Source organism: Drosophila innubila, assembly GCF_004354385.1.
Source record: "Drosophila innubila isolate TH190305 chromosome 3L unlocalized genomic scaffold, UK_Dinn_1.0 0_D_3L, whole genome shotgun sequence".
In the NCBI taxonomy this organism is placed as follows: Eukaryota; Metazoa; Arthropoda; class Insecta; order Diptera; family Drosophilidae; genus Drosophila; species Drosophila innubila.
Window position 1 is genome coordinate 9174279 of NW_022995376.1, and position 27982 is coordinate 9202260.

Below are 27982 nucleotides of genomic sequence, written 5' to 3' on the forward strand. Positions count from 1 at the left end.
TTAAGGAACATAGTTAACCATTTTTTTAAATTATATAACAGAAATAATTTATTCTTCATTAGATAATTTTTTAAATAAAAGGGTAAAATATTTCTTAACTCTAGCTCTTATGGCAATTCAACTGTTTGTGCCTTTTGAAACATTTTGCGTTTACAGGGTATAGCAAAGTATTTGACAGTCTCAAGTCCCAGTTTTGTGTGTCGGTTCATTGGTTAATTTATTTCTGCCATAGCCTTAAATTAACAATTTTAATGCGACGAAATAACAAGGGACCACAGCCACGACAACAACAGCAACAAAAACAATAAGAATATATGTAACAAAATACAAAAAAAAAAAAACAAAAAACAATAGCAAAAGCGCGCATTGAAATTGAGACGTTGGGCAAAATAAAATGCACACAATACACATAAAGAAAAATACTAAAATATATAAAATAAATTTACAAACGAAACAAAAGCGTGTAACAGAACAAGCAACAACAACAACAACAACAACGACAACGAATCGTAACGAAGCGAATAGGAAAACTTAAGAACTGAAGAATGTGTTAGTTGAAATAAAAATTCTGGCGCGTTAATTAACTTTAAACGATTGAAAACGAATTGATTTTGAGAAGCCATTTGATTTGGATTAGTTGTGCTTGCTTTGTGGGGTTCAAGAGTCGAGTTCGAGACCGAGACCTTAAAGCACACACACACACACACAGTATAAAGACTAAAATTAAAATTTAATCATCACGTGTGCGTTAAAAAGCGGGACAGACACTGAAACTGAAACTGAGACTGAGGCGACGACTTCGACGATCCATGGCAATGTCTATAACTAAAGCTGCTAATTAGAATGCGTTAAACAATAAAACAAAGAAAAGCCAATGGAGAGCAACCACTGGCAATGGAGCTTGAGTTGCGACAGTTGCGAAGAGTTTAACACCTCGCGGCGGCAGACATTTGATAGGTCTTAATACGTATACGAATACGAATTTGGATTAGGTTTTTGATTTTAGGATCATTTTGCGGCTATTTTTTTTCTTTTTTGGATATGTTATCAAATGCATGATAAACGTTTTGTTTTTCATTAGTCCAGTTCAAGGCGTTGCCAGCCAGACTCTGAGTCTAAATCGGAGTCCGGGGTTAGGGATTGGAGCGGGGACTGTGATTCGGTGCGCTGATTCAGATCACACCCCTTCAATTAGCAGCCAGAGGCAAATTTTCGACAATTTTTCGATTATAAGCGTGCTATTAAAATCAACACGTTTTCAGCTCTACATTTTGTTCATTGTTTTTTTTTTTTTTACTGCGGCCATTTTATTTTATTTTTAATTATTATCATCATTATTTTGGTCTTTTTGTGGTTAAGCGCTAAGAAAATTAGTGGCTCAAATGTTCTCAGGCGGTCAGCGGTTGTTGTTGATGTTGTTGTTTTTGTCAGCTGTTGATAAGCAATGTGTGGGCCTTACTACGTCAAAAGCGTCGAGGCGTTATCAGCATTGTCATATAAAATTTGACTATATATAGTAGATTATTTAATATGCATGGGCTGATTTGTTTTTCTTAATGGGAAACCACACACAAATACACACTAAAATATAAATATAAACTTAGTCAAGCTGATAACCACACACAAAACATACATATATCATAAGCAATTAAGAGTGTGTGTGCGAATCAACAAACAAAAAATTCACATGAGTTTTTATTTTACTATTTTTTCTTTAATTTAAATTTTTTGAAATGTTGCAAAACGTGCCTTGACTTGGGAGGGCACCTCCAACTTTGAAAGTACTTATACTTCAGCTGACTTCGATGCCGCCGCCGCAATTGAAAACAATTTTTTAGCTTAATCTCAAGTAGTTTCAATTAACGTCATTGGACTACATAGATTGCTGATAATACGACGCATTTCGTGCGCGCTTTAAATTAACATTATAGAATAAAAATAAAGTAAATAAACATAGATAGAAAATATAATTTTAAATTATATTAAAAGATTAGACGATTGTGACCACCCACCAAACAAAACAATAACAACAGCCATATGAATGAAAAAAAAAGGAGAACAAGACTCACTCGCACTTGGTCAAGCTTATCAGTTTTTAGACGGAACGTAACGACTTTTAATTTACGTCACAAAGGCAGCGCGCAATTCATGAAATTTTACAATTTATACTTAATAAATAACTATTTTGATTCAGCTGGCGCAGCGACATTGTGTGTAGGTGTTTTTTTGATAAGCAGAGTGATAAGTGGTTAGGCACTCAATACGAATCGAGTGGTTCAGTGGGTGGGTGGGTGTATGGTGGTGCAAATCGAACTATACCAATTCAAAGAAATTGACAAGTGCTCGAGGCGAGCATTGCATAAAGCCCATAACTGACTCATAATCTACATGTGGTAAAAGGTGGCAGAGTGGCAAGGTGGCAGAGTGGCAAGGTGGCAAGGTGGCAAAGTGGCGGCGCTTCATTAGGCCAACATTCAAACCTGTTGCACACACGCAACTTGCCGCAATGGTCACCCAGTTGGTCACTCAGTTTGTCTATTTATATTTCTGACCGTCTCTCTGACCGTCTCTCTGACTGTCCGTCTGTCTGTCCGTCTGTCTGTCTGTCTGCCTGTCCAATTGTCGCTTAGCACATGCAACTGTCTGCACTTAGCGCTCGCTGTCGCCAATTTGAATGTTGTACTCATCCCCCCGCCCCGCCTCTTCTTCCCTCCCACCTCAAATGCTGCAAGTTAAGCGGTTTTCTTTGGCCTATTGCTTATCTTTGTGGCAGCATTTGAAGTTTTCTCTCTCTCTCTCTCTCTCTCTCTCACACTCTCTACCTCTCTCAGTTTTTGTTGTTTTCGTGTTATTTTCCACTGCTTTGCATAATATTTTAGTGCATTTTATAAGCACAAATGCCTGTCGCATAAAAATTAATTGTAATGTTTGTTTATGTGCTCGCCAAATGTTAAACAAGTTTCGTGCCACACGGCGTATGAGCAATGTGCTGAATGAAATGCACAGATAGCAAATACTTAGTTCGTTTTAATATGCAACTAGCAAAGGCGGTTAGATAGCAGCATGGCTAAAAGTAATATGGTCAAATGAATCGAAATAGTGCAAAAGTAATGCTCGTAATACTCGTAGTTAAAAGATACGAACTAAATTCTAAACGTATTTACTCAGATTGAGAATTGTGAGATTTTTTTTTGGTTTGACATATTAATCGAACGACAGCTTGGAAAGCACATTAAGGCTTTAAGCTCTTGTGTTGATGAAGTTAAATTAAGCTGACTTCAAACTGTCAAATAACGCACTACAAGTTGACACTTTATCGCCTCTCTCTCTCTCTCTTTACTTTACTTTGCTCCGACCTGTTATTAAACATAGCAGCTCCACTTTAGTACGTAAAAGTTGCTGTCAATCTAAACTAAATGTATTATAATGACTCAATTTGTTTATTCACAATTGCAGCCTTTTTAAAATAAAATTTATAAAATCGCACTCATTTTGCTTCTCTCTTTCTCTGTCTCTGACTGACTTCCTCGCTGCTAATTAAGTTCATAAATCCTCGTAATTTCAGCGGCTTTGAATTATAATTGTGGTTGCTGTTGCTGTTGTCTTTTTATTTGTTTTAAACTTAACAAAACACTGCAGCTGCTTAATTTATGTAATTCTCATTATTGTTGACATATTTGACTTTCCCTTGCCGCCTCCAAAAACCAAAAGTTGTTGCTGTTATTGTTGTTGTAGTCGTGTTTTAAGTAAGCGCAAATGGCTAAAATAAAAATAACAACAACAACAACAACAAGAACAGCAGACAAATATCTTCATGCCAACAAATCCATTACAGTCAAGTGCGCGCCAGCAACAACTAAACAAAAGATGAGAACAACAACAACAACAACAAAATGCCAAGCAAATAAATAAAAGTAAATGTGTGTGTGTTAACTTAAAAAAATTAACCGAAATTTTATTAGTATTTGCGCAAGCGCAGGCAATGCCAAGGCAAATATTTGACAGACAGTCAGCGGGACTGACCATAAGATCTTCGCCGAGCCAACAGCAACAACAACAACAGCAGGAGAGTCTGAGACGAGCGGGTTATACGAGTGGTCCATGACCAAATCTCTGTTTGAGTTTCGAGGCGGGCAAACCAAGCAAAAGGCAATTAGAGTTGACACTTTTGGTTTTGGCGGCGGCTCGAAAAGGGTTGCCCAGGCTGAGACGACTCTTCACAGATCGCCAGAACGGCAGATCGGCAGATGGGCAGACTTGGCCTAAAGAAGTTGTCGCAGCAGCTCGTGTGTCCAGCCAGACGATGACGTGCCCAGGGACAGTTTAATTTTCACTAGGCAATGGGGCACTTAAAAACCATTTTCACTTGAGACGTGACCGCTGCTGACGTAGTCGTTAACTTGTTGTTGTTGCTGTTGTTGCTGTTGTCTTTCTAATGCTGCCCCTTTTGTTCTTGTAGTCTTTGACTGAAGTTGTTATTTATTATCAATATTGACGCAGCAGCAGAACAACAACAAAAACGTTCAGAAATCTGTAAAATACCACGCAACATTGTAAACAAAGTGTAAGCCGCTTTATAGTCGTTGTTGCTGTTGCTGTTGTTGTTGTTGTCATCTTCTAGACGCGCCTAAAATCCAACAAACAACAAACCTGAGAAACTGTCCCCAAGTTATTTTCGATATTTTCTACGCCAAACAATGGCCCAAAAGACTTTGAACTAATCATAAATTTGTCGCGCGATTATTTTACAGTTTGGCAGTTGCCGCCTTTCAATGTTGAACATGATGATATTTCAATATGAAACTCAAAACTGAACTGAACTCAACTGAAATGAACTGAACTGAACTGAACTTCTGCCTTTGACTTGAGTTATGAGCTCAAGAAATGATTGGAAACGAGCGCCAAATGAATATGCAAATTATAGTTATTATTATGTTTATGTTTATGCATATTTCTATGAATTTCTCTCTCTCTCTCTCTCTGTCTGCTTCTCTTTCTGTTGCCTTTGTGCGCTAATTGTCGAAAGAAAGAGGCGAATTTTTCAAAAGCAACTTTTAAATGCTGGCACGTGTGCCTAAACTTGGTCATAAATAAATCCACAAAAAAATATACAAAATCGAGAGAGAGAAAAATTAAACAAACGGCAGTCAAAGAAGCTAAACATTGTATATATTTTTGGGACTCTTTTTTTTTTGTATTCTTGTTGTTAAGGTATGTATTTACTTAGTCCCTCAACTTGAAGTCAAAGTCAAGTCCGAGACGGGCAACTCACCCCAAAATGAAACAGAGAACCAGAGTGTGCTATCTGTGTGTGTGTGTGTGTGTGTGTGTCTGCTCTGACTTGGCCACAGGAAAAGGGAAGCCTGTTGAGTGGCAAACTGATTTCCGTTGACAATTTATACAAAAAGCAATACAACAACAGTAACAGCAACAACAACAGCAACAACAAGAGCTTGAAGTGAAGTTTTAAATTCCAAGGCATACACGTTGTTTGTTTTTGTTGATTTGCTTGTAGAATTTGTAGCAACAACAAAAATGCATTGGCAAAACGTGGGGCAAGCCGTTATTGTTGTTGTTGTTGTTGTTGGTGATGGGGACGGGGTGAAACAAGCGAAACACATTGACAAGCAACACGAGAAGAAGAGCTGAGAATTGAGAATTGAGCTGGAGCTTGAGCTGGAGCTGGAGAATGGGAGACGTTGCAGTTGCTTCTCACGCTCGCCACAAAGGACACGCAGTCCAGAGTCCGTCCGTTTGTCCGTCTGTCCGTCTGCCTGTTCGTTCGTGTGTCCAGTTAACCCAACAAGCAACACACACCCACAACAAAGGTGAATGCCGAAGCGCAGCTATCATGACAGCTTATAGCATAAATTTCTGGCACAACTTGCAGCGATGCATAAAGCAACTGATCGACTAAGAGATACGCTATGCGTGCTGACATAACATTATTAATGCAGCTTACAGGGTATAGAAAGTATTCGATTTTTGCTCTTCACTTGTCGCGCGATTGAAGCTTTGCCTTCATTGTTGTTGTATTTTTATCGGCTTTTTGGCTCTGCGGCTTTGGCTTTGGCGTTGACCAATAAAGTCTTATTATATACTCATCAATTCAGCAGCAGATAAAAGTCAAAAGCTTGAGATACGTTTGCGTCGATGTCGTCGTTGTCTCCGTCGTCGAAGTCATCGTCTCCGTCGTCGTCGTCGTTGTCGTTGTCGAGCCACCAAGCAGATAAATTATAATTAAAGCAGCCGCAGCAGCAGCAGCAGCAGCAGCAGCAGAAGAAGAGGAAGACGACTAAGTTAAAGATGCTGAGATGCCGATGCTGCTCTGATGTCAGAGCGTATTTAAAATACGAGTAGAACAACCTGCATTCAAACGCCGACGCCACACGACCAGCAGATAAACAAAACAAATAAACAGAATCGGAATCGGAATCAGAGTCAGAAACTGAATGCTGATACAGAGTTGAGCGAGGTGAAGACTGCGACAGAGACAGAGACAGAGACGAAGACGTCGCATAGAATTGAGCTTCAGTCAGCGCAAGAAACACCTGTCAAACTGGTCCACACACAACACACAACAAACAAACACGCGAGGGGCCCAAAAATATAGAAGACAGAGAGAGGGAGCGGGAGAGGGGAATGCATACTGACTTGACTGTTTGGATAATGACTTGGCAAGGAAGCGAGCGAGTCAGTGATTTGGCTGGAACGAAACGGATATGCAATGGGCTTATTATTCGAATCAAAAGGCAACCAATAGACGCCCCATTAGGGTAGGGTTCCCACTGATTAGCCCGGGCATTGCTTTAATTGAAACTAAAACGGAAGTTATTACGGATTGCAGTTCTCCTCTGGGTTCTGGGACTGATTTGATTAGATGATGCTGCAATATTTGCAACAGGGAAAGCCAATTATGTAAGGTTCCTTTCTGCAATGACGTTGTTGTTTCCCAACACGACCACCAACCTTTAAGCAGGAAGTGCATTCAGAGAGTGCCAAGTCAAGCTAAAATTCACTTTATAAATAGAATTTGGGTGACCTCTCGTTTGAACCTAAAGTATTTTAGACAACTTTAGTGTCATTTGAGGCTGAAATTTGACTTGTTTCAATTAGCAAACACGCGAGTGGCGCAGGGCGAAAAACTTTCCAACAACTTACTTGGCAATGTATCTGTAAGATACAACAAGCTACAAGCGAGCAGCTTACAACCGCGTCGCAATCAAATTACAAACTAATCGCATGCAAGCGAGCAGAAAATCAGCAGCAACAACAGCAACAACTAGCAACAACAACAACAACAACCACGACAACACTAACAAGTTCATGTCTATGGCAAGCGAATGGTGTGGATTACTTTTGGCCAAGTTAGTGGCGCCTTCGTGTTGCTGTTGCTGTTGCCGTCGAAGTTGCTGTTGCTGGTGTTGGGGGTGTTGAGTAAAAAGTGAAATGCAGGCACTTGCCACAGTTGGCCACAATTGCCGCAGGCAGTTGAAATGCAAAACAACTGCAATGCGTGCGTGTGGCAAGCAGCAAGGATAAAAAGTTTTGCCGCCTTCGCTGCAGGAAATGACGCAGGACGAAGGAGCTACAACGAGGACAACTTGGCATGTCTTGACAGTCGACAGGAAGTGCGCAAAATGCCACAACTCGTAGTGCAATGCAAAGTGCAACCCCCACACCAACATACACACACATATACATAAATATGTATGGTATTGTGTAAAAGTATCTTTAAAGTTGCATGTTGAACGCTTGTAAACAAGCTTGTCGCGTCGGCCTATAAAAATATTATTAAATTAAAAGTTGAGCTGGACTGAATTGAAGCTGCTGCTGTTGCTGTTGCTGCTGTCTTGGAGGCGGCCATAGTGAGGCGTGACTCCACCCACAAACAACAACTACTACTACAAACTGAAGCCAAGTCAAGCGAGCGAGCGAGTGAGTGAGGCAAAAGGCAATGCGCAAAAATGCAGCCTGTGCATAATTATGGAGTCATGACGTTGCCAACGTGGCGATTGCAATGGCGATGATGATGATGACGACGACGTCGCACCGACGATGAGGCTCTGGCTCTGGCTCTGGTCATTAACTGCTGATGAGCCATAGCTGCAGTCGTAGCTGTTGCAGTGAGAAACGGTAGCCAATGCCGCTCCTACTGCCTGGTTGCAGCAGCAGCAGCAACAGCAACAGCAGCAGCAACCGTTGCTGACTGGGCAGCATAAATAATTATTGGCAATTGTGTGCAGGTGCAACAAGCAACTACAACTGCAACAACAGCAACATAACTTTGCCTGTTTTAATACTTATTGTTGATATTGCACTGCAATTTAAGCATTTTTCACATTTTACAGCGCTGCTAAAACAAAAGACTTAAGCAACGAACTTGCCCACTGCTGCTGCTCAGACTGCGGACTGTGGACTGCCGCTGCTGCTGTTAATTGTACCAACGAGGGCTGCACGAAAAGCAGCTGACAGTTCCACGCAGAGTGCCCCCAAAATGAGACTGTTGACCACCCAGCGATATTATTTCACTTCTTCAAGAAACTCAGCCCCCCTGTCAGGTAGATCCCCTCCCGCTTCACGCTTTACGCTCCCCACTTCCCGCTTCACAGCAGCATTCGCTTAGGGACACTGGACAGACAGCCAGCTGGAGTCGACGTTGTAAACGTCAAACTGAAAAACCACTCAAAGTTTTCAAGCGGCAGCAGCAGATGAAGAAAAAAATTATTAACTGACATTTTAATGATGATAATGATGATGCCGTTGACGTTGGCGGCGGTGGCGGCGGCGGTGTTGCTGCCACTGACGACGCTGTTGCAACTGCGTCGGTGGCTAGACATTAAAATGAACAAGAAAAAAAAACCCTTTTTGCCCCATCGAAGACACAGGTAGAGAGAAAAATCATTATTGTTGATGTTGTTGCTGTTGTTGTTGTTTGTTGATGTAAGCGGCGTGATTTTTATCAGTTGGAGCCGCTGTGTTTGCCCAACTGGCGCCAGTTTTTATGTATTTTACTCGCCCAAAACACAGAAATAAGAGAGGAAAAAGCTAAAGAAAAATTAAAAAAAAAAAAATCTTTAAGAGAATGTATTTACGTATGCAAGTGTGTGTGTGTGTGTGCTTGTGTGTGTAAAAAGCATTTTCAATTGCAATCTTTTTTTTAAGTGTGCGCAAATCAATTGGCTATGAATTTTAATTGATTTTTGCCAGACAGCAGCAGCAACAACAACAAAAACAAAAGCGAACTGCAGTTGAAAGTTGTATTTCATTTTATGTTTCGTTGCGCTTGTAAAAGGCTCGCGCTCAAATAAAGCATGAAAATAAGTTTTACCTGCCACACACACACACACACATGTGTGTGTTGCAAGTGCAACTACAACTTGAGGCGAATTGTGGCTAATTTCAGTAATCTGCAAAGAATGCTGCAAAAGGCACCCACAATTCGCTGCAGAGACTGAGTGCGAGTTGGAGACGGAGAGGGAGACGAAGGGTGAGACTGACACAGACAGACAGTGGGACAGCGGCTGTCCAGACATGTGTGCGTCTGTTTGCAACCTGCTTAATGTCATGCAGCGGCAACAACAACAGCAACAAGCAACTACAACGCACTGTCACTGTCATGCATCATCATCATTGCAGCCTGGACTTGGAGCCGGTTGCTGCCTCAGTGCCAACCTCAACTCTGTGGCTGTTGTATTTGAAAATTATTGCATGTCCAGTCTACACAGTCTACAGTCTGCAGTCCACAGTCTGAGGCTGCAGGCTTTTCAGGCTCTGTCTTGATGCATGCAAAAGCCGAGAAACTGAGAAGGTGAAACACTTGCAGCATTGGCATGGCCAGTGAGTGATGCGATTATCTGCAAGATTCGCTTATCTACGGTGATCCATCAGCTGTGTGGCACTGTGAGCCACTCGCAAATGTCAGTTGCATGCCTCTGCCCCATCCCCTTGCCCCTTGTCACTTGCCGACTCCAGTGTTGCTGCTGCGTGCAAAAATGCGTAGCCTGCGCGGGCGTTCGTCATATAAATTAGAATGTGCGTTGTTATTTACCATTTTCATATATACACGAGATTACATACACATATATAAATTTATTTCTCTTTTTCGTTTTTTTTTATTTTTTAAATTTACTTGCCGCTCCCACGGTTGAGCAAAGCTGCCAACTGACCAGCACCCGCTAGCAGCGCCTTTTGGCTGCCTGCGGTTGCTGTTGTTGCTGTTGCTGGGGTAGTTGCTGCTGCTGCCAGGAAGCGCTGCTGTTGGCGTAAACCACAGTAGGTCTTTTGCTTTGCTTGTTTTTTGTTGACTTTGATTGAAAGTTGACACAGCCAAGCGTTGAAAACCACATCCGTGGTGGGCAGCAACATCAACTGACAACAACAGCAGCATTGCTTGTATGCAAATGCAATTAGTTTTTGATTAAGTTGTAGTTTTTTCCCAAAAAAAAGGAAAGAAGAAGTAGAAATGATAGAGAGTGTGGAGTGTAGAGTCTTCTAGCTGTTGGCACAGCGCACCAAAAGTACACTTAAGCGCAAAAGCAAAGCGACAGACCGTTAAATTGTTGCAATTACCAAAGCTAGCGTTGAATGTTGCTGCTGCTGCCGCCATATTTGAGCATGTTGCTGCCGTGCAGCTGTAAAACAATATGCAGTCTCTCACTCTATGTGTGTTTGTGTGTGTGTGGGTGTGTGTCAGACTACTGTTGTTGTTGTTGTTGGCTGGGCCAATTGTTTAGCACGCGCTGCTAATTTTGTGCTGCTGCTGTTGTTGCTGCAAGGCAGGCAGCAATTTCTAAGTTGCATGCACGCCTCGTTGATTGTAGTAGGTGGCCCAGACTGGCCTAGCAGTGGCTTGGCCTGGCCAATAGCCATTATAGCCGTTGCAGTTCGCAGGGTGACCAGAGCTGCGCAATCATGTTAATAACAGCTTTGTGTTGCTGCTGTTGCTGGTGCTGTTGCTGTTGTTGCTGGTCAGTTGCAAGTTCTATGTGTGTAATTTATGCCTGTAGCTAATTGCATTTGAAAGTTTAACTGCAAAAGTCAAACGGTTTTCTGATATGCATAAAAACACAATAAACTTAAACGAGTGAAATGCTATTTTCTCACACACAGCAAAAGAATCTGTGAACTAAACTGAACTGAACTGATTTTCCCCTCTCTCTCTCTCTCTCTGTCTCTGGCTCATTTGAAATTCCAATTTCAATAACGCTCAATGATGTTTATCGGCATTTTTTCTATTTTTATTTTTTGAGTAGGCGTTGTCCACAGCAACAACAACAGCAACAACAGCAACAACATAGCTTTGCCTTGTACCAATTTACGCACATATAACATAGATGCGATGGGCCAAGGTTCAGGGCAGGGCAGGGCAAAGTCAGAGTGAGGACAGAGGAGAGGAGCGGAGCGGAGCGGGAGAGGCTTGGGATGGGCAGTTCAATGGCTAGATAACGCCATGGGAAGCCGTCAGTTTCATTGCGTGAGTCGTTGCTGCTGCTGCTGCTGTTGTTGTGGGTGCGCGATAAGACAGACCCCGAATGAGAGTCAGAGTTTATCAGCAGCAACAGCAACAGCAACAACAACAGCAGCAACAGTTTTGCGGCACACACAACACGCAGCTGCGACAGACTGAAAAATTCAAATGCTGTGAAAACAAAACTCAAAAATCGAACATTGAAAATTGTTGTGCTAATAAATTCATGTCGCTGCAGACAGCAATCGCCTGGCTGCAACATAGCTGAGATATATATGTTTAGAAACAAGTTTGTCGGGGCGGCATATTTGTTAAGGTCGCACAGCTGCAACTGCTGTTGCTGCGGTAGCCATTCCACACAAATAGCTGCTGTGCATGTGGCACATGAGTTTTTGTCTTTTTAAATTTGTATTTTTTTTTTTTTTTTTGCTTATTTTATTTTTTATTTTTGGCTATTTGCACACCCGCATTGGCAACCGCAACAACATGCCATGTTGCATGCCTAATTGCAACAGGTGGCAAATGCCAGCAGCCAGAGGCAGACACAGTTACTGTGTGCGGTTACAAGGGTTGCTGTTGCTGTCGCTGTCGCTGCCGCCACAACAACATGTCACATTTGTGCCAGCAACAAGCCAATTAGCGGCACCAACAGCAACAGCAACTACAACAACAATAAACGTTTTCAATTGTCAAATAGTAAATGCAAATGCAGCTCAGCATTTGTTGACAATTCTGCTAAATGATTAGCAAATAATAGCACACATTAAAACAATTGTTAATTGTTTGATGTTGACCAAAAAAGGCAACAACAACTTTATGTTGTCACTTGGCTCTGTCATTTGATTGGCCTTTGATTTGTTGCTACTGCAGCACAAATACAAATAATTAATGAGTTAAATATTATAATTTATTTAAACCTGGCCACGATCATTAATCAGCCATGTAAAATGACTCTCAAAGTTTTGCGCTTGGCATTGGACTTGGTCTCAGTCTCAGTCTCGGCTTGGCTTTGTGTTGTTGTTGTTGTTGTTGCTGTGTCTGCTACAAGCCACCGTTTTTAGGGGGCTGCTGACACGCCCCCTTAATTGGCCAAGCAACTGTTTAACCGTTTTAAACATTTTCTATTCATTTGGTGGGTGGCAACGATTTCGATTTCTACTAATTTTGCATTTATTGCTAAACACTCAATCAATCAATGTCGTCCGCCAGTTGCCAACTTTTTGGCCCAACAAAGCACAGCAACAATGTTGCAATCACACCAACAACACCAACATGTTGCGCAAATACATATATGCAAAAACAAGAAACGTAAAAAATTTAAATCACAGCCACGCAGTCTGCGTTTGAGTTTGAAAATCATTAAAAACAAAATCATCATAAAATTAAGCAAAGAAAAAAAATGTAAAAAAAATTTAAAAAAAATGTAAAAAAAAAAATATATATGTAGACAAGTCGATTTGGTGGCATAAATATTTATAAACTTGAGTTTCGCATAGAACAAGCAAGTTATCTTGAGTGTGGCACACACATTCACGTATCTTTTGAGGCTTTGATTAATGATGTTTGATCAGTTTGTTTGACTGCGCTGCTTTAATTACTCAGGCAATTAGCAAAGAGTTTTGACCGCTTCCACAATTTGTCATAAGCATTGGCAAAAATGTTAACACATTTTCATGCCACATGTCCACATAAACATAACATACATTTATTACACACACACACACACATTTAGGCAGAGACATATGTAAATAGAGTTGCCTCTCATAAAGTTGCCCATAAAATGGCATTGGCAAGTTGTTGTTGCGAAAGTTTCTAGAAAGTTTTGTGTGTTTTATAGCAAAAGCATTTTTATAGTTCAGCTGAAATTGCGCTTGTAAATGATACGTTAATAAATCTCTATACCCTTTTCTCCTTTACAGAATATGCCCGAGTCCATCAGCTTGAATACAACATCCTAACTGAACCGAGGTAAGCACATATAGTACATATATTATCATAAGTTGCACAGCAGCAGCAACAACAACAGCAACGGCAACAGCAGCTGCTTTTTTCGGCTAACAATGGCAACCCTGGCCTGACCATGCACAGACAACGCTGGCAACCTTCGAGAGCAAGCGCAAAAAACAACAACAACAACAGCGACTAAAAAACTGAAACGCATTTTGAATTAAATGCGTGCGTTGCAGTAGGACGAAGGAGGTGACAAGGTGACAGAGAGGGGAGGGGAGTGGAGGGGGCAGATCGCATTCGTATCGATCATGTGCGCCTGTCCAGCTTGCAACATTCAAGTGTCGTCTTGTGTTTCGCATGAATTTCGTTTCGGTTTCGTCTCGCATCTCTCACAGAGTCTCTCAAGTCGCAATCACATTCTCATACGCAGTCTCAGGTCTCTCTGTGGTCTGGCAACAGTCTGAGCTTGAGTCGAGGTCTGAAACTGAGTCTGAGTCTGAGTCGACTGGAGTCTGGGGCAACTTGAAGTTGCGGGCGTTGCACGGCAGGCGACCTTCTAAGTCGGCCGCTAAGGAATTGCAACTGCCATTGAAAATGAGTGAAGTTGAACATTTTAGACAGATTGCCAAGTTTTGTCATAAAAACGCGGCAAGTTCGAATGCTGCAGCTGAAAACTCGACAACGTTGTTGTTGCTCTTTCAAGATTAATTGCTTGCGACAGTTTGCGAACGATGGCGACGTTCAAATTGCAACAACAACAGCAACTGCAGCAGCAGCAGCAGCGGCTGTGGCTGCAATGGCAGCTGCCCCTTCTAGCCATAAAAATTGGCATTTTGTGGCTAAAATTAACATGACGTCAGTAAGAGAGTCGTCAATTGCTTTTTGGCTTAGACTGCGACCTTTGGCTCGTTGTGCGATTAAGGCCGCAACAGCAACATCGACAACAGCAACAGCAACAACAACAGCAACTACAGCTTAATCTCATTCGCTGCCTTCGTTGTTGCCCGGCAGCTAATTTTTAATTTATTTGTTGAAATTTCTTTTGACACGCCCTAACAAAAGCGACGCGCTTTTGGTGTCATCACATTTGTTGCTTCGTTTTTAGTCAGTTTCTCGTTGTTGTTGTTGTCTTAAACATTTTTCATTTTTTGCAACTGTCGTTTTTTTGGTTGACTTGGTCGCTTTTATTCATAAAATGTATCTCGACATGAAATACAGCTTAATTAACAAAAAATCTGAAGAAAACCTGCAGCAGCTGACGGTTAAAGCGCAGTTCCATTCATACATTCAATCCATTCAGTCTCCCATTCAGATTCATATTCAGATTCAGATTGAGACCAAAGTGATATTTTTGAGTGCGCTTTCAACGAGATTTATGTTCAGCAATTTGTCACAATATTGTTGTCATAATTTTGGGTGAGTAAAAGCCGACATTAAACAATCCAGAAGTTGAGTTAACAGTTAACAACAGCTACAAGCCAATGAAATCAATTAACACCTGCGAATGCTGATACAATCGATCCAATCTGAATTGAAACGAAACGAACCTAACCGATCTGATCCGAGCAGCAGGAGCTGCCACGAGCTGCATAAATTATATATCTTTGGCTTTATGTTCTTTTCATTGGCAATCAGTAAACAAACTTTCAAATTAACATATCAAATACAACATAATTGCGCGATAATAACCAAACAACCGAACAACCGAACAACATGAAATCCGAAACCTGTTCTATCAAATCTATCTATAATATATTGAAACTTCTCACCTCACAATGGCAACAATTTTTGATAGAAATTTTAAAATTCCTGCTTAAGAAAAGCAGCGGAACTCATTAAACATGCTTTATAATCCTGCAGCTAATAATTTAAAGTTGTGCGCGTTTTCAGTGCGTTTTGCGCGCGTCTTTTGACGCCTGACGCTTGTCGAAAGCCGCCTGGCAACGCCTGCAACGTGCAACGTGCAACGTGCTGCATTCAACATGCTGCCCTGCTCCTAACTGTTGTAATGCAAAGTGACAGCGACAGCGGCGTGTAGGCAATCAAAATGCAGCATAAAACATGTGCAGCTTGCAATAGTTAGGAATATGCGTTGAATGTTGTTGCCAGCTGTTGTTGGTGTTGTTGCAGTTCCTGCAGCTGGCAAGGGGCAACTGCAACGCAAATTGAAAGAACTTGTTGCCTGTTTTGCCTGCTGCACGCAGTTGTCGACAAGCAAATTGAAAGCTTTAGCTTTGCACTTGCTTTGCGGTCAAAAAGCAAATACTTCAACAACAGCAACAACAACAGTAACAGCAGCAACAACTGAGTGCACGCTTGTGGTGCATTTGGTGGTGCCTGTTGGTGGTTACAACTATTGATTACAAGTTGCCAATCGCTGCGTCTCACATTACCCAATACAACAAGCTGGCAAACAGGCAGCAACTGCAACAACAGCAACAGCAACAACAGCAACTTCGACCTCGATGCGGGTGTTGCAGACAGGCGCAGACAGGCTCCAATAACAACCAGCAACAGCAAGAGCAACAACGAATGGAGGCTGTAATTAATGCGGGAGCCTGTGCTGACATTTTGAGAAATTTATTGCTCCAAGTGGATTTATAGTCTGCGACATTTTATAGTTTTGCCTTGCGGTCGTTTTGCGATCGATCGAACGGGTAATGTTGCCAGCAACATGTTGCGCATACGTACGCGTTGTTGCTGCTGCCGTTGTTGGTGGGAACTGGCAACTGGCAACTGAGAGCTGAGAACTGGCAATTGGGAACTGCTGCAGCAGCAACCCTTTAATGCGCATCATGTGCGCGCGCGCATATATAATTTGGCTACCCGATAATGATCGGCCTTTGGCATAATAAATTTACAGCAATGCCGCAAAACGTTGGGGCAACTTTCAAGTTAAATGTTGTTGGCGGTGTTGGCGTTGGTTGCATTGTGGCATCGAACTCATCCTTAAAGGTACCGATACACGATACCGTGTACACCAGCAATATCTGAGAGAGTATCTCAACCTTGCAATCTATATTAATTTTTATATAGCCACAAGTTGGACCTGAGAAGGAGACTGGGACTCTGCCCAGTGCCAGTCACGCTGCACTTTCATAAATGCCAAAAATTTCACCTGCTTTCACAAAGATGATTAAAAATAAATATGCAGTGACGTCGACAGCGCCGTCGACAGCGGCGTCGACAGCGACTGCGACCGAAACGAGTGCAATTCTGAGGCATTATACTCGTAACACTGAGTGCAGATATATATGCCGCCCCGCTGCATGATATACGATAATTTCGTTCTGATAATGTGACGGACAGCGGGCGAATGCCACAGCCAAAGTTGCTGCCACAGTCGCTGCCAGAGTCACTGACGCTGTGCCTCCTCGGCTGACCCAGATGGCAATGCGTGAGTGTTGAGCCAAAAATCGTTTAAGGCTAATTGCAAAGATCGCTTTCGGTTGATAAACGAGCCACAACCAACCAACTAACCAACCGACCAACCAACCAACCGATCACCGATCACATTCAAAAAGGGGGGATAGGAGATTTCAGTAGGGTAAGGGTAGGGTGAAACGGTTCACTCAGGAATTGAAATGCCTCTCGGCGCTGACCCAAAACCTTTATGAGCCAAAACACAAAGCTCAGCTAAACAAATACGAAGCGCGTAGTTAATGATGATTGCTGGCCCCCAAAGGTTAAAATTAAATAATTTTCAGCTTGCTTCCAAGTCAAAGTCTCTGACTCTGTCTCTGTCTCTGTCTCGTCACAAAATGGCGGGCGTTTCATCCATCCATCCAACAACCAACATCCAAACAATTCATTCATTCATTTGCCTAGCCATATAATTAGCATGAAATGAGTAGGATTTTAAGATTTTTAGTTAAATATTTCAAGAGTTTTCGCTTCTGGCGCTTTTTCTCTCTGTGGTCTATGTTAATTTTTTGGCGCTTTGGCAATTAAGCTGAAAATCGTGTAGCTAATTATGATAAACATTTGGAGAAGAAAGAGGAGAACAGATGCAAACCAAAATATTTGAACAAAAAATGGCAACAGGAAGTGGAAGGTCAAAAGCTAAAAAAATCAATATGATATATGATATAACTAATGGGAACTCATAAAGTTATCAACGTTTACAAAGATCGACGCAGAAATGTTGGACGTTTTCAGAAAAAAATCCACAATGTGAAACTCTGCAGTCTCCGAACTTATAAAAAAAATCCAGGGGAATTTTACCATCATCATTGCCTGCATTGTCATTCTGAAATTAATAATAATATAGGAAAACTGATCTAAACTCTCTGAAGATTGTAAATTGAATATTAATGAAATTGTAATGAAAATGTTCCTTCATTTTTTTTAAGAGTGCATTTTTTTTCCCCCTCTTTCTGCATCGATTATATTGTATGAATTATCTTTTGTAATTTGAAAATGTTTTCAGTTTATTTCCACCACATTTATGAGTCGTTTAACTTGGCTTAGCTCATAGACACGTTTCTGCATTGAGGTCTAGAGCTTCAGAATGCCTGTAAACCGGTTCGATTTAAACTTGCAGCTCCTTTGGCCCATTTTATGCTCATTTGGGCGACCGCAGGCGCCGCAAGTTGCCGCAGTTGGAACAGTTGCCACAGTTGTTGCCTGCTTTGGTCGTCGATAAGGCGGCAATGGTTTAATTTAGCTCAAGAGCCAAACAAAAGGCCACTAAGAGAACTTTAAGAAACTGCAACGGCAGCAGATGACGACAGGATCGTTGGGCCCAGCCCACGTGCAACTTGCAACTGCAACTGCAACGGCAGCGACAACAAAAACAAATGTGTCTGTATATCGTAACTAAATTGACTTTGATCACGCGATCCCCCGGCCTTTGTGGCAAACGGAAGTATGCTAAGCAACTTGTTGCTGCCACGCCGGCAACATCCAGCAGCAGCAGCGCCAGCTGAAGGTGTATATTGCAAAAATAATTACATTTGATTGTAAAAGGCCAGCGTCTAGGCCGGCGACTTGGACTTGCCGGAGTCGAAGTCGGAGTCGGTCGCTGCCAAAGAAAAATGTGCAACATGATTGCAGTTAACAGCGATGGAGAGTCGAGAGCCAACACCGGCAGCAACAACAGAAAACCAACAGATAAAATGCATTTACAATTGAATTTGAATGTAATTTTATTTAAGCTGCGGTCAGCCAGGGGCACATGTGTGTGTGTGTGTGTGTGTGCCGCTGCTGGTGTGGGGTGTTGCTGCTGCACGGCAGCAACAATTGGCCAAGTGGCAGGAAATTGCCATTATCTGGCATTATCCACTTGTGCAACGGTAGCAGCAGCAGTAGCTGTTGCAGGCGGCGTAGGTTGCACGTCAATCTTTGGCCAGAGATCAGAGGTTTCAATGATCCTCTTAATTAATGAGCGTGGCAACAACCACAACAATTAGCATATCGTTAGAGTTCGCACAATATTGACGTCAAATTTCCAGTCGACATTTAATGAGCAGCAAAAACCAATTGAATTCGTAGTCGTACTCTAAATTATGGTGATCATTTTAATTGCAGTGCGCCAAAGCCAAAAAGCCAAAGTAACTCTGAAACTGGAAGCCGCCAGCTCTCAATTAAAAAGCCGAGAGAGCAAGCGAGCGAGAGAGAGACAGCCAGCTGTCTATGTGTGTGTGTGTGCATTTTAAATCAATTAAAAAGAGCTTTCTAACAAGCTTTGGCCTGGGCTAAGTATGTTTGTATGTCTGTATGAGTTGAAGCTTGGAATGGGGCGTGTTTAGAGTGAGCATTGCAACATGTTGCTGGCGCAGCTTATGTTGCTATTGTTGCTGTTGCTGTCAAGTGGGCTTTGCTCATTGGTTCATGCTTAGGCGTAGGCGTATGTATGTATTGTTTTTCTTGTTTCATGTTTTGTTTTCTCTGCTTTTCACTTGATGCGCACTTCATTTGTTTTCGTTTTCGTTTTCTGTTGTTGTTGTTGTTTTTTGTTTTTGTTTTATTTTTGCGTTAAGCAAATGGCGTTTTATTTTATTGGCCATATTTGTGCGCTGTCATGCTTTGTTTGCTTTTGACTGAACAACTCCATACAACTTCAACGTTGTTGTTTCTGTCTTAACACTAAGCTGTCCATTATCAATGCGTATCACGTTGTGGTTGTTGTTGTTGTTGTTGTTAAAGTCGTTGAAGTGTGCTTAAATGGCGTCAGCAAGACATTTGCCAGTGTTTTAATGGGTTAGTCTTCATGCCATGGACAGCTACCAAAATGTAAGCCAACATTTTGAGTAAATAACAAACACAAGGCTAATAAAGGAGTCCACTTCAAGTTGCATACACTGTCTCTCTCTTTCTTTTGCTGTGTGTGTGTGGGCGCTGTGGAGGGCCGGGGCAGAGCAGGGCGTGTCTGCCTCGACCGAGCACACAATTTGTTTACATTTTAATTTCTGCAATTTTGTTTAGTTAACTTTGTGGGGTTTCGCCGTAGGGACGCCATAGGCACACACAGTCCATGGGGAGCTTATCGCAGTGCTGACAACAGTAACAACAACAAAATCAGCAGCAACAGTCCAGTTGATACACAGAAAAAAAGTTTCGGGATAAAATCAACACGATGCAATGTCAAAAGTACGGTAGTCTTTCTAATACAATTTTTCTGATCAAAATTTTTATTTACCGGGCTCTGTAAATTTTTTGTTTAGGTAGATAAAATATTTTAGAATTCTCTGAATTTTTTTATATTTGCCAATTAATCCGCATATTGTCTTAATTTAACAAAAATAACTAAAGTACATACCTAAAAAATACATGCTAAAATCAAGAGTTTTAAACTTTAATTCAGTGATTTTTTTCTGTGTAGAACTTGCCAAAGGGGGCGCCACTGTAGAACTTCATCAAGTTTCAGCCGTTTCATGTATAGTATGTGTGTGTAATAAGCGTGACAAAAGTAAAAATAAACACACACACTGCTACAGATACATTTACAGCTACTGAGAGATATGCGAAGCGAAGCAGGCGCCCATTGTGACCGCCATTGCAGTAAACTCCCCCTCAGACTCACACACACACACACACCACTTCAACAACAACTACAACTACACACAGCAACGTTGCATTTTTATACAACAATACAGTTTGTTGTTGTTGCAGTTGACGCTTTTGTTATTTGCATTGTTTTATTTGGTGTTAAAACTGTTGTCATAATTATGCAGCTTGACAAAAAACAAAACAAAACAAAAATGTGACAATGAATCATATTTCCATTGGCATTGCACATTTTTAGTTTTCACACATTTCTTCTTATTTTACAGCTATTTGCATTTTTAATTTTTGAGTTCACAATGAACAGCGCAACGCAACGTCAGCGGTAATCAACCAACAAGAACAACAGTAACAGTAAAAAACAACAATAATAATTAATAAATACTAAATAAAAAAAATGAAATGAGCGCCATTTAATGCTTGCTGCTTCCTCGTTTCGTGTTTTTGTATTGTTAATTGTAATTAATTGCATAAAGCGCTTATCTGGCATCTCGCTCGCACCATTTTGCACTTGGCTTGCACTATTTAAATCTAAATAGATACTCGCATATGCAGATACTTTTGTATCTGTATCTCACAATTGACACGGTGGCGTTCCAGTTTCAATTAAGCCAAACATTTGCTTACAAGCATGTTTCGCTGTTTTGCCGTGAAGCGCCATGTTTATGTTTTTATGCGAGATTTGGCTAAATTCACTAGTTAAACAATAAGTTGCTTTCTACGGATTTTTCATTTGATGTCTTGCTTCATTAATGGAACTTATTTCATGTTGTTGCCGCTGCTGCTGCTGAGTGCTGAGTCTGCAAATGAACAGTCATAAAAAATATATTTATTTTTGGTGTTTGCATCTTGTAGGTTTTTTTTTGGGAGTTTTAAACGACCATAAAATATGTGTTTGTTTTTTGGTAATTTCACAAGACATAAACAAGAAGCTAACTCGCCAGGGTTGCCAAATGCATGATTGATGTTGGCTTAAACATTCAACTGTTGAATGAATCGTTATTCAATAACACTCATCAACAGTAATTGCTTTATAACGAGTAGTCGACCCACTTTGACTCAGTATTCAATCAGTTAATTGGTTTTCTACAAACATTTCTATTGCTGACCAGTTTCCAAATCACTAAAACAGCCCTCGTAGATTCATTCGCAGTCGAATTAACACTTCATTTAGCATAATTTCACACCAATTCCAGTCCTACGTTCTTCATTATGCAATCTTTTCTGCAAATATAATAAAAAGAAAGAGAAAATCTGGTGCCATAAATCAAAAATCTCCGCTGCTTGTGGACAGCTCTTGTTGGCCATTTGTTCAACTGCTCCTCTCCGTCTCCCTCTTTCCCCTCCTTTGTCAGCCTGTTTGCGTGTTAACAAGGCAGAGACTCAGGGAGTCAGGGAGCACCCTAACCAGAACCTTGGAGCCAGCGACATTGCCGGGCGTGAAAATTTATGCTTTTTTATAACTGCAAAAAAAAAAAGCACAACTCAATGTCTTTTGGCACAAAAATTAAAACAGAAAAAATAAAAAGTAGCATTGCCGTATAAATATTTGTTGGTGGTATAAAGAGCAAAAGTTTTTCGCATAGTTGTCAGCACTGCGTTGTTTAATTACGCTAATTAAGAATATTAATTGCCGTTCGCCGTTTGGGGTGTCGTAACTGTGACCCGCAACGCCCCTTTCCCAGTTGAAGGTTCTTTATGGCGCAACCGACGGAGGCACAGATACAGTAACAGTAAAAGCAACACAAACAGGAGGGGAAAATAGAACATGAATTATGATGATATGAGACATAACGAGTAAAGTTTTCCCTATTTTCCATTTAACTTGGTAAAATCGAAAAAGTTCATAAAAAAATAGAGGAACTTTAAAAGCGGACTGAGACAAAGGACAACGCACGCACTCCATTAAACGAGTGCGACAGACACATGCGACAACAGTAACAATAACAAGCCACTAACTGGCACAGGACGAGGCAGTCAGGATGGGAGCAGGGTCATGACACAGGTGTCCATATCGCTAGCACTTCAACACCCAAAGAGCTAACTACCACAACTCGGGCACGACTCCGTTCACTCGTTCGTTGGACTCTTTTCATTTTCTCAACACGTAAAGTAAACACGTGACCGTTAAGGACACGGACATGGACACGGCTCCGACTCCAGCTCCAGCCGTTGCCACTGTTGGTTGTTGTAGGCGCAAATTGCAAACAGAAGGACAACGACAACGAAGTCAACTCCACCATAAACTGCCAGCTTATGTCAGACACAAAGCCAACTCCGGCCACCGGCCCTTAGACAAGCGTAGTCCTAGCCAAATGCCAAGTGAAGCGTGCAGCGTACAAGAACTCGTACTTCTCCCGCCTGTCTCCCTCACTGCCGCCCTGCCTCCTCCGACCACCCACCGACCGTGCTGCGTGCGTGTGTGCACAATATTCATATATCACAAGGATAAGCGCAATGCAGCAAACGTCCTTACAGACGTGCCGTCGCTGTCCGTGCCGTGCCGTGCCTTCCTTTGCTCCACTGTCCTGTCCTGTGCTATCCTATTTACTATATGCTGGCAGCAGCCAGTTGGCACTGACCACTGGGAAAGGGAGTTCAACTAAACTTGCGCTTCATGTGTGTAACTTTTAATTATTTGCGAATGTTGGCGCCAGACGTCGGCTTAGGATGCTGTGTGTGTTGGTGTGTGTGTGTGAGTGTAAGTGTGTTGGTGTGTAACCAAACATTCATTGATTTCTACTTGGCTTTTGAGTGACCAACGAGCAGCGGCGACAGCGACAGCGACGCGACGCGACGAGTGGCAAGTGGCAAGCAACGAGTGGCGAGTGCGACGGTCAAGGCAATGTCATAAACTTGAGCACCATAAAATCTGCTGGCATCGCAATAAAAAATGCCACAGCGGGAGATGGAGATGTAGTTGCTATCGTTGTCGTCGTTGTCGTCGCTGCCAGGTCCAAGTCCAAGTCCAGGGCGTGACCAGGGAGCAGCAGATTTAGTGACAAACGCCAAACGCATAAAACTAACGCAGCGTAAACGCCGTTGTCTGTTTTGGCAGCGACAGCGAAAATTTATCTTATTTATTTGTTGAGCGAAAGCCAAGAGCAAGTGCAGCATTTTGATGCTTGACTGATTGGATAGAGTTTATGAGGCGCCATGGCTTTGCCAACTGCAATATGAAAACTGCAACGGCCATGGCGTTGCCACCTAGTTAATCAATAAAGCGTAGGCAGCAGCGCTGCCAAATTTCGCTTAGAAAAAACGCAATTCTACTAGGGCAACGAATAAACGAATTCAAGCAACAAATTCAGCCTACAAAATTTTATTTTATTTTTTCAAAATGATACACAGGCAAAATTGAATATACAAAACAAATGCTGGTGAATATCTGTTCTTCGTAGATACAGTTTTTAATAATATCATTCTTATAAGTATTTGCTTCAGTGTAGTGCATTTCCGCTTCCTGCTGCTTTCGATTATTTCACGCAATTGATAGAACGCCAGTTGTGATGATAAAAAAGATTGGCAACGCTGCTCAAGTGTCCCAAGAAAAAAGCTACACCACATTGAAAGTGAAGTTAGTTGGTAACGCGGCAAGGAATACGTGTATGCGAGTGCGAAAGAACAGGCATGCCTATGACAGCTTTGACTTAACGCAACACTGACGGTGTGCGCAAGAGCGAGACGGCACGAGAAGCATAATAAGCTGTCGACGCGTTTGATTTAAAATTTGATTTTAGTGCATGAAATTAGTTGCTGCTAACAGAACAAATGAATGAAGTGCATGTTAAAGAGAAATTAGATACAAATTAAAGTTACTAAACGCTAGAATACAACTTGTTAGCGAAGAATTTAGATTACGTGCTTAACTGGCTGCAAATATGCCGGTATGTTGAGAATCTTTACAAAATAAACAATGCGAGAAGGGAAAACACACACACATGTGTACATAATAATACAATTTACGTATACGTTACATTAATTACAAGTTGTAATTAATAATTAACTAATGTTTAACATTTTTCTTATTTTGTATTTGCAGCCAAATCGGTCGCGTCAGGTCGCCCGCAAGAATCCCCGGCCACAAAAGCTTCGGGAGCAGAAGAATTGCAAGAGGAAGATCGTTAGCACGAAGCACACAGCACAAAACGTTGACCTAATGACGATGGCAGAAGGCACCGACCCTATGGGGCATCATCATCACGCCGCCGGCTCGCACAATCCCCACCATTATCATCATCATCCACATCCCCATCACCATCATCCGGCGCATTATCATCATCCCAATCAGCACTATGCGCCCGCCCAGCAACCACCGCTGTCGGGAGCGGCGGCGGCAGCAGCAGCTGCCTCCCACTATGCACCCTATGCCCAGCTTCAGTATCCGCATCCCTTGCCACACCAGCATCTGCCGCTGGCCCTCAGTCTGCATCAGCAGGCGGCTGCGGCCGCTGCCTCGGCGGCAGTTGCTGCCGCTGTTGCCAGCGTCGAGCAGCACAACAACAACAATCAGCCGCTTGTGGCCAACAACAACATCATGCCGTGGAAGCAGCGCAAGCGCAAACGTCTCTCCGCCGTGCTCGACAAGCTGCATCACAATAACAACAACAATAATAACAATAACAACAACAACAGCAACAATAACAACAACAATGGAGTAACCTGCAAGACAGAGCCCATGGACATGGATGAGCGGGAAATGGATGAAATGGAAGAGGATGCGGAGGAGGAGGACGATGAGACGGCACAGCATGATGTCAAGCAGAACCAGGAGGCTAACAACTATATTAAGAGCGAGCAGCGTGAGGCTTTGACTGCGGCCAGTGATGATGAGCAGATCGAGGCCGAGGCAGAGCTCTCCGCCGAGGAGCTCTCACACTCCGACCAGGATGAGCAGGATAGTCCGCGCATTAGCATGAGTCCGCTGCAGGTGGCAGCGACGCCCGCGTCGAAGCCAACGCCGGAGAGTGCAACGGCTGCCAAGGAGAATCCGCTGCACGTGGACATCAAGACTGAGCACATGCCGAGTCCGTATGATCGCTACTTTCCCATTTCCTCACCGCTGTTCGGCTACTATCTGCATACGAAGTACTTGAACGAGGTGTTCCGGCGTCGCCATGATCTCTATCCCTCGCCGATGCAGCACACGCCCTCCTCCATAGCCTCCGAGACGGAGACGTCGCCCATCAGCCAAGGCAAGACATCCAATGGCAACAACCACAACCAGAGCCAGAGCCAGCAGCAACAGTTGCTGCCCGCCGTGATGATCAATGCGTCGCCGCCTCCCTCGTTGCCCTCGCCGCCGCGCAGCGACTCCTCGGTGACTGCAGCGCAGCCGACGCGCGTCAGTCCCAAGCTGGGCAAGAAGAAGACTTCCTCCGCCGACAAGCCAATGCCGCCACCGCAAGAGCGTCCACTGGATCTGTGCATGCGCAGCGATTCCCTCGGCGAGTCCAAGAAGTACAAATCAGCGACTCCGCCTTTGCACTCCTCTGCCGGATCCATGATGCCGCCACCGCAGACATCCATGAGCGCCGCCAGCAGCCTGGAGAGCATGAACGCCCTGTCGCCCGCATCCAGCACACATTCGAGCACCTCGATGACCAGCAGCACACCCACATCCACCCTTGCTCCTCCCTCTGCAATGTCACCCTATGCCATGACGGCGGCAGCGGCACATGCAGCAGCAGCTGCGGCAGCAGCAGCCATGATCAAGATGGAGATGCCAATGCATCCGCTGCACTCGCATGTGCCCACCACAACGGTGGGTGTGCCGGTGATAAAGGGTGATGTCGCCTCGCCCACCACCAAGGAGACGGTGGCCTGGCGCTACAACCTGGACGTGTCGCCCGTGGTGGAGGAGATGCCGCCGGGATCGGATGTGGCCTATGTGTGCCCGACATGTGGACAAATGTTCTCGCTGCACGATCGGCTGGCCAAGCACATGGCCTCACGTCACAAGTCGCGCAATCCCGCCAACGACATCACCAAAGCCTATTCCTGCGACGTCTGCCATCGCTCGTTCGCCCGCTCCGACATGCTCACCCGCCACATGCGTCTCCACACTGGCGTCAAGCCGTACACGTGCAAGGTGTGCGGTCAGGTCTTCTCCCGCTCCGACCATCTGTCCACGCATCAACGCACCCACACCGGCGAGAAGCCCTACAAGTGTCCGCAGTGTCCCTATGCCGCCTGCCGTCGGGACATGATCACCCGCCATATGCGCACCCACACCCGCTATGAATCCCGCGGTGCAGGCGGCGGTGGTGGTGGAGGCGGACGTGGTGACGGAGGTCGTGGGGATGGACGTGGCGAGGAGCCAAAGTCACCGCTGCCGTTGCTCGACATGAAGATGAACATGAATCTGCCGATGTTGCTGCAACAGGAGGAGCTGCTGCAAAAGTCACCACTTGGTCTGGGTGGACATGGGTCCATGCCCATTGTGGTGAAGACAGAGAGCGCCTAACGGTATCTCTATGCGGCTGCCGCCAGGCAATTTATGACCTTCTAGAGGCGCCACTAGAGTCGCAACTGACACGGTGATGTTTGATATACATATATCTGGTATACTCCTCCCTAACCCCCCACTCCCAGCTTAGTGCTAGTTGAGCCCATAGATCAGCTGTAGACTAATCTACGCGCTGGAACAACACTGGAAATCTCTCTGCGAAGACTGAGAACCTAATTACTACCTACAGTTAAAGGCCTAGGTTTATGCATCATTTAAAAAAGATAAAAAGAACTATTTTAATTGTACTCACCCACATACATACAAACAGAAAGACAGACAGACAGACAGACAGACAGACAGACAGATAAATAGAAATCAGAGTTAACTCAGACCAACACCCAACGTATTAGCGTTTAATGTAGTTCGTAGGGTATTCGAGAGTCGGCTTAGTTCGTATTCGTATTCGTAGTATTGTATTTTTGGATAATGTTGTAGACAACGTTCAGATACAGCTAGCAATTCCATGTTCCACAATTTAGTAAGTGTTAGTTAGTTGCGTCAACTTTTAATTGTATGTAGCTAGTTTTGAGGTTAGGTTTAGTTAGGCAGAGGTCACAGATCCCACCTCTGGGCATTTTTAAAAAACAACATTGAAATTATTAAGCTAGACGCGCACTAGGCTACATTTTGCTATTATTATTATTACTATTATTACAAATATTTTATTCGTATTTAGTTAATTTAAAGCAAAGCGGACAAACCACAAATAATTAATTAGATTTACATTTAACATTAATTTACGCTAATTTATTTTAGTTTTTATAAACTGCAGCATTGCGCATTTAGTTTTTAACGTTTTTAGCGCTTAAAAGACAACAATTTGTATTAATTTAATTATAGTTTTATTTTTACAATTTTACAAAACACACAACGACAACAACAACAAAAAAGACAAAGAATTCTCCCTAGGGCACAAAAAGCATAAACAAAAACATTTCGATTTAATAACAAAACAGATTATTCCTTCGTTTTTTTGTTTAACAAAAATCTTGATTTTAAAAAATGTATCATTTTTTCCTGATCAAAAAATTTTCTTTTTAATTTTT

The 27982-nt window shown here is 42.8% G+C and overlaps 1 protein-coding gene across 1 annotated transcript in view; it reads left to right on the plus strand.

Annotated features, from left to right (window-relative positions):
- The window catches only part of LOC117787967 (dendritic arbor reduction protein 1), a 30560-nt gene extending 3021 nt beyond the window's left edge, over positions 1-27539 (plus strand). Inside the window, exons 2-3 of the mRNA XM_034626611.1 lie at positions 13390-13438; positions 24468-27539. Of these exons, the coding sequence (XP_034482502.1) occupies positions 24585-26891 (2307 nt within the window). The 5' untranslated portion in view covers positions 13390-13438; positions 24468-24584 and the 3' untranslated portion in view covers positions 26892-27539. The remainder of the gene's footprint in view (positions 1-13389; positions 13439-24467) is intronic.
- The last annotated feature ends 443 nt before the right edge of the window (positions 27540-27982 follow it).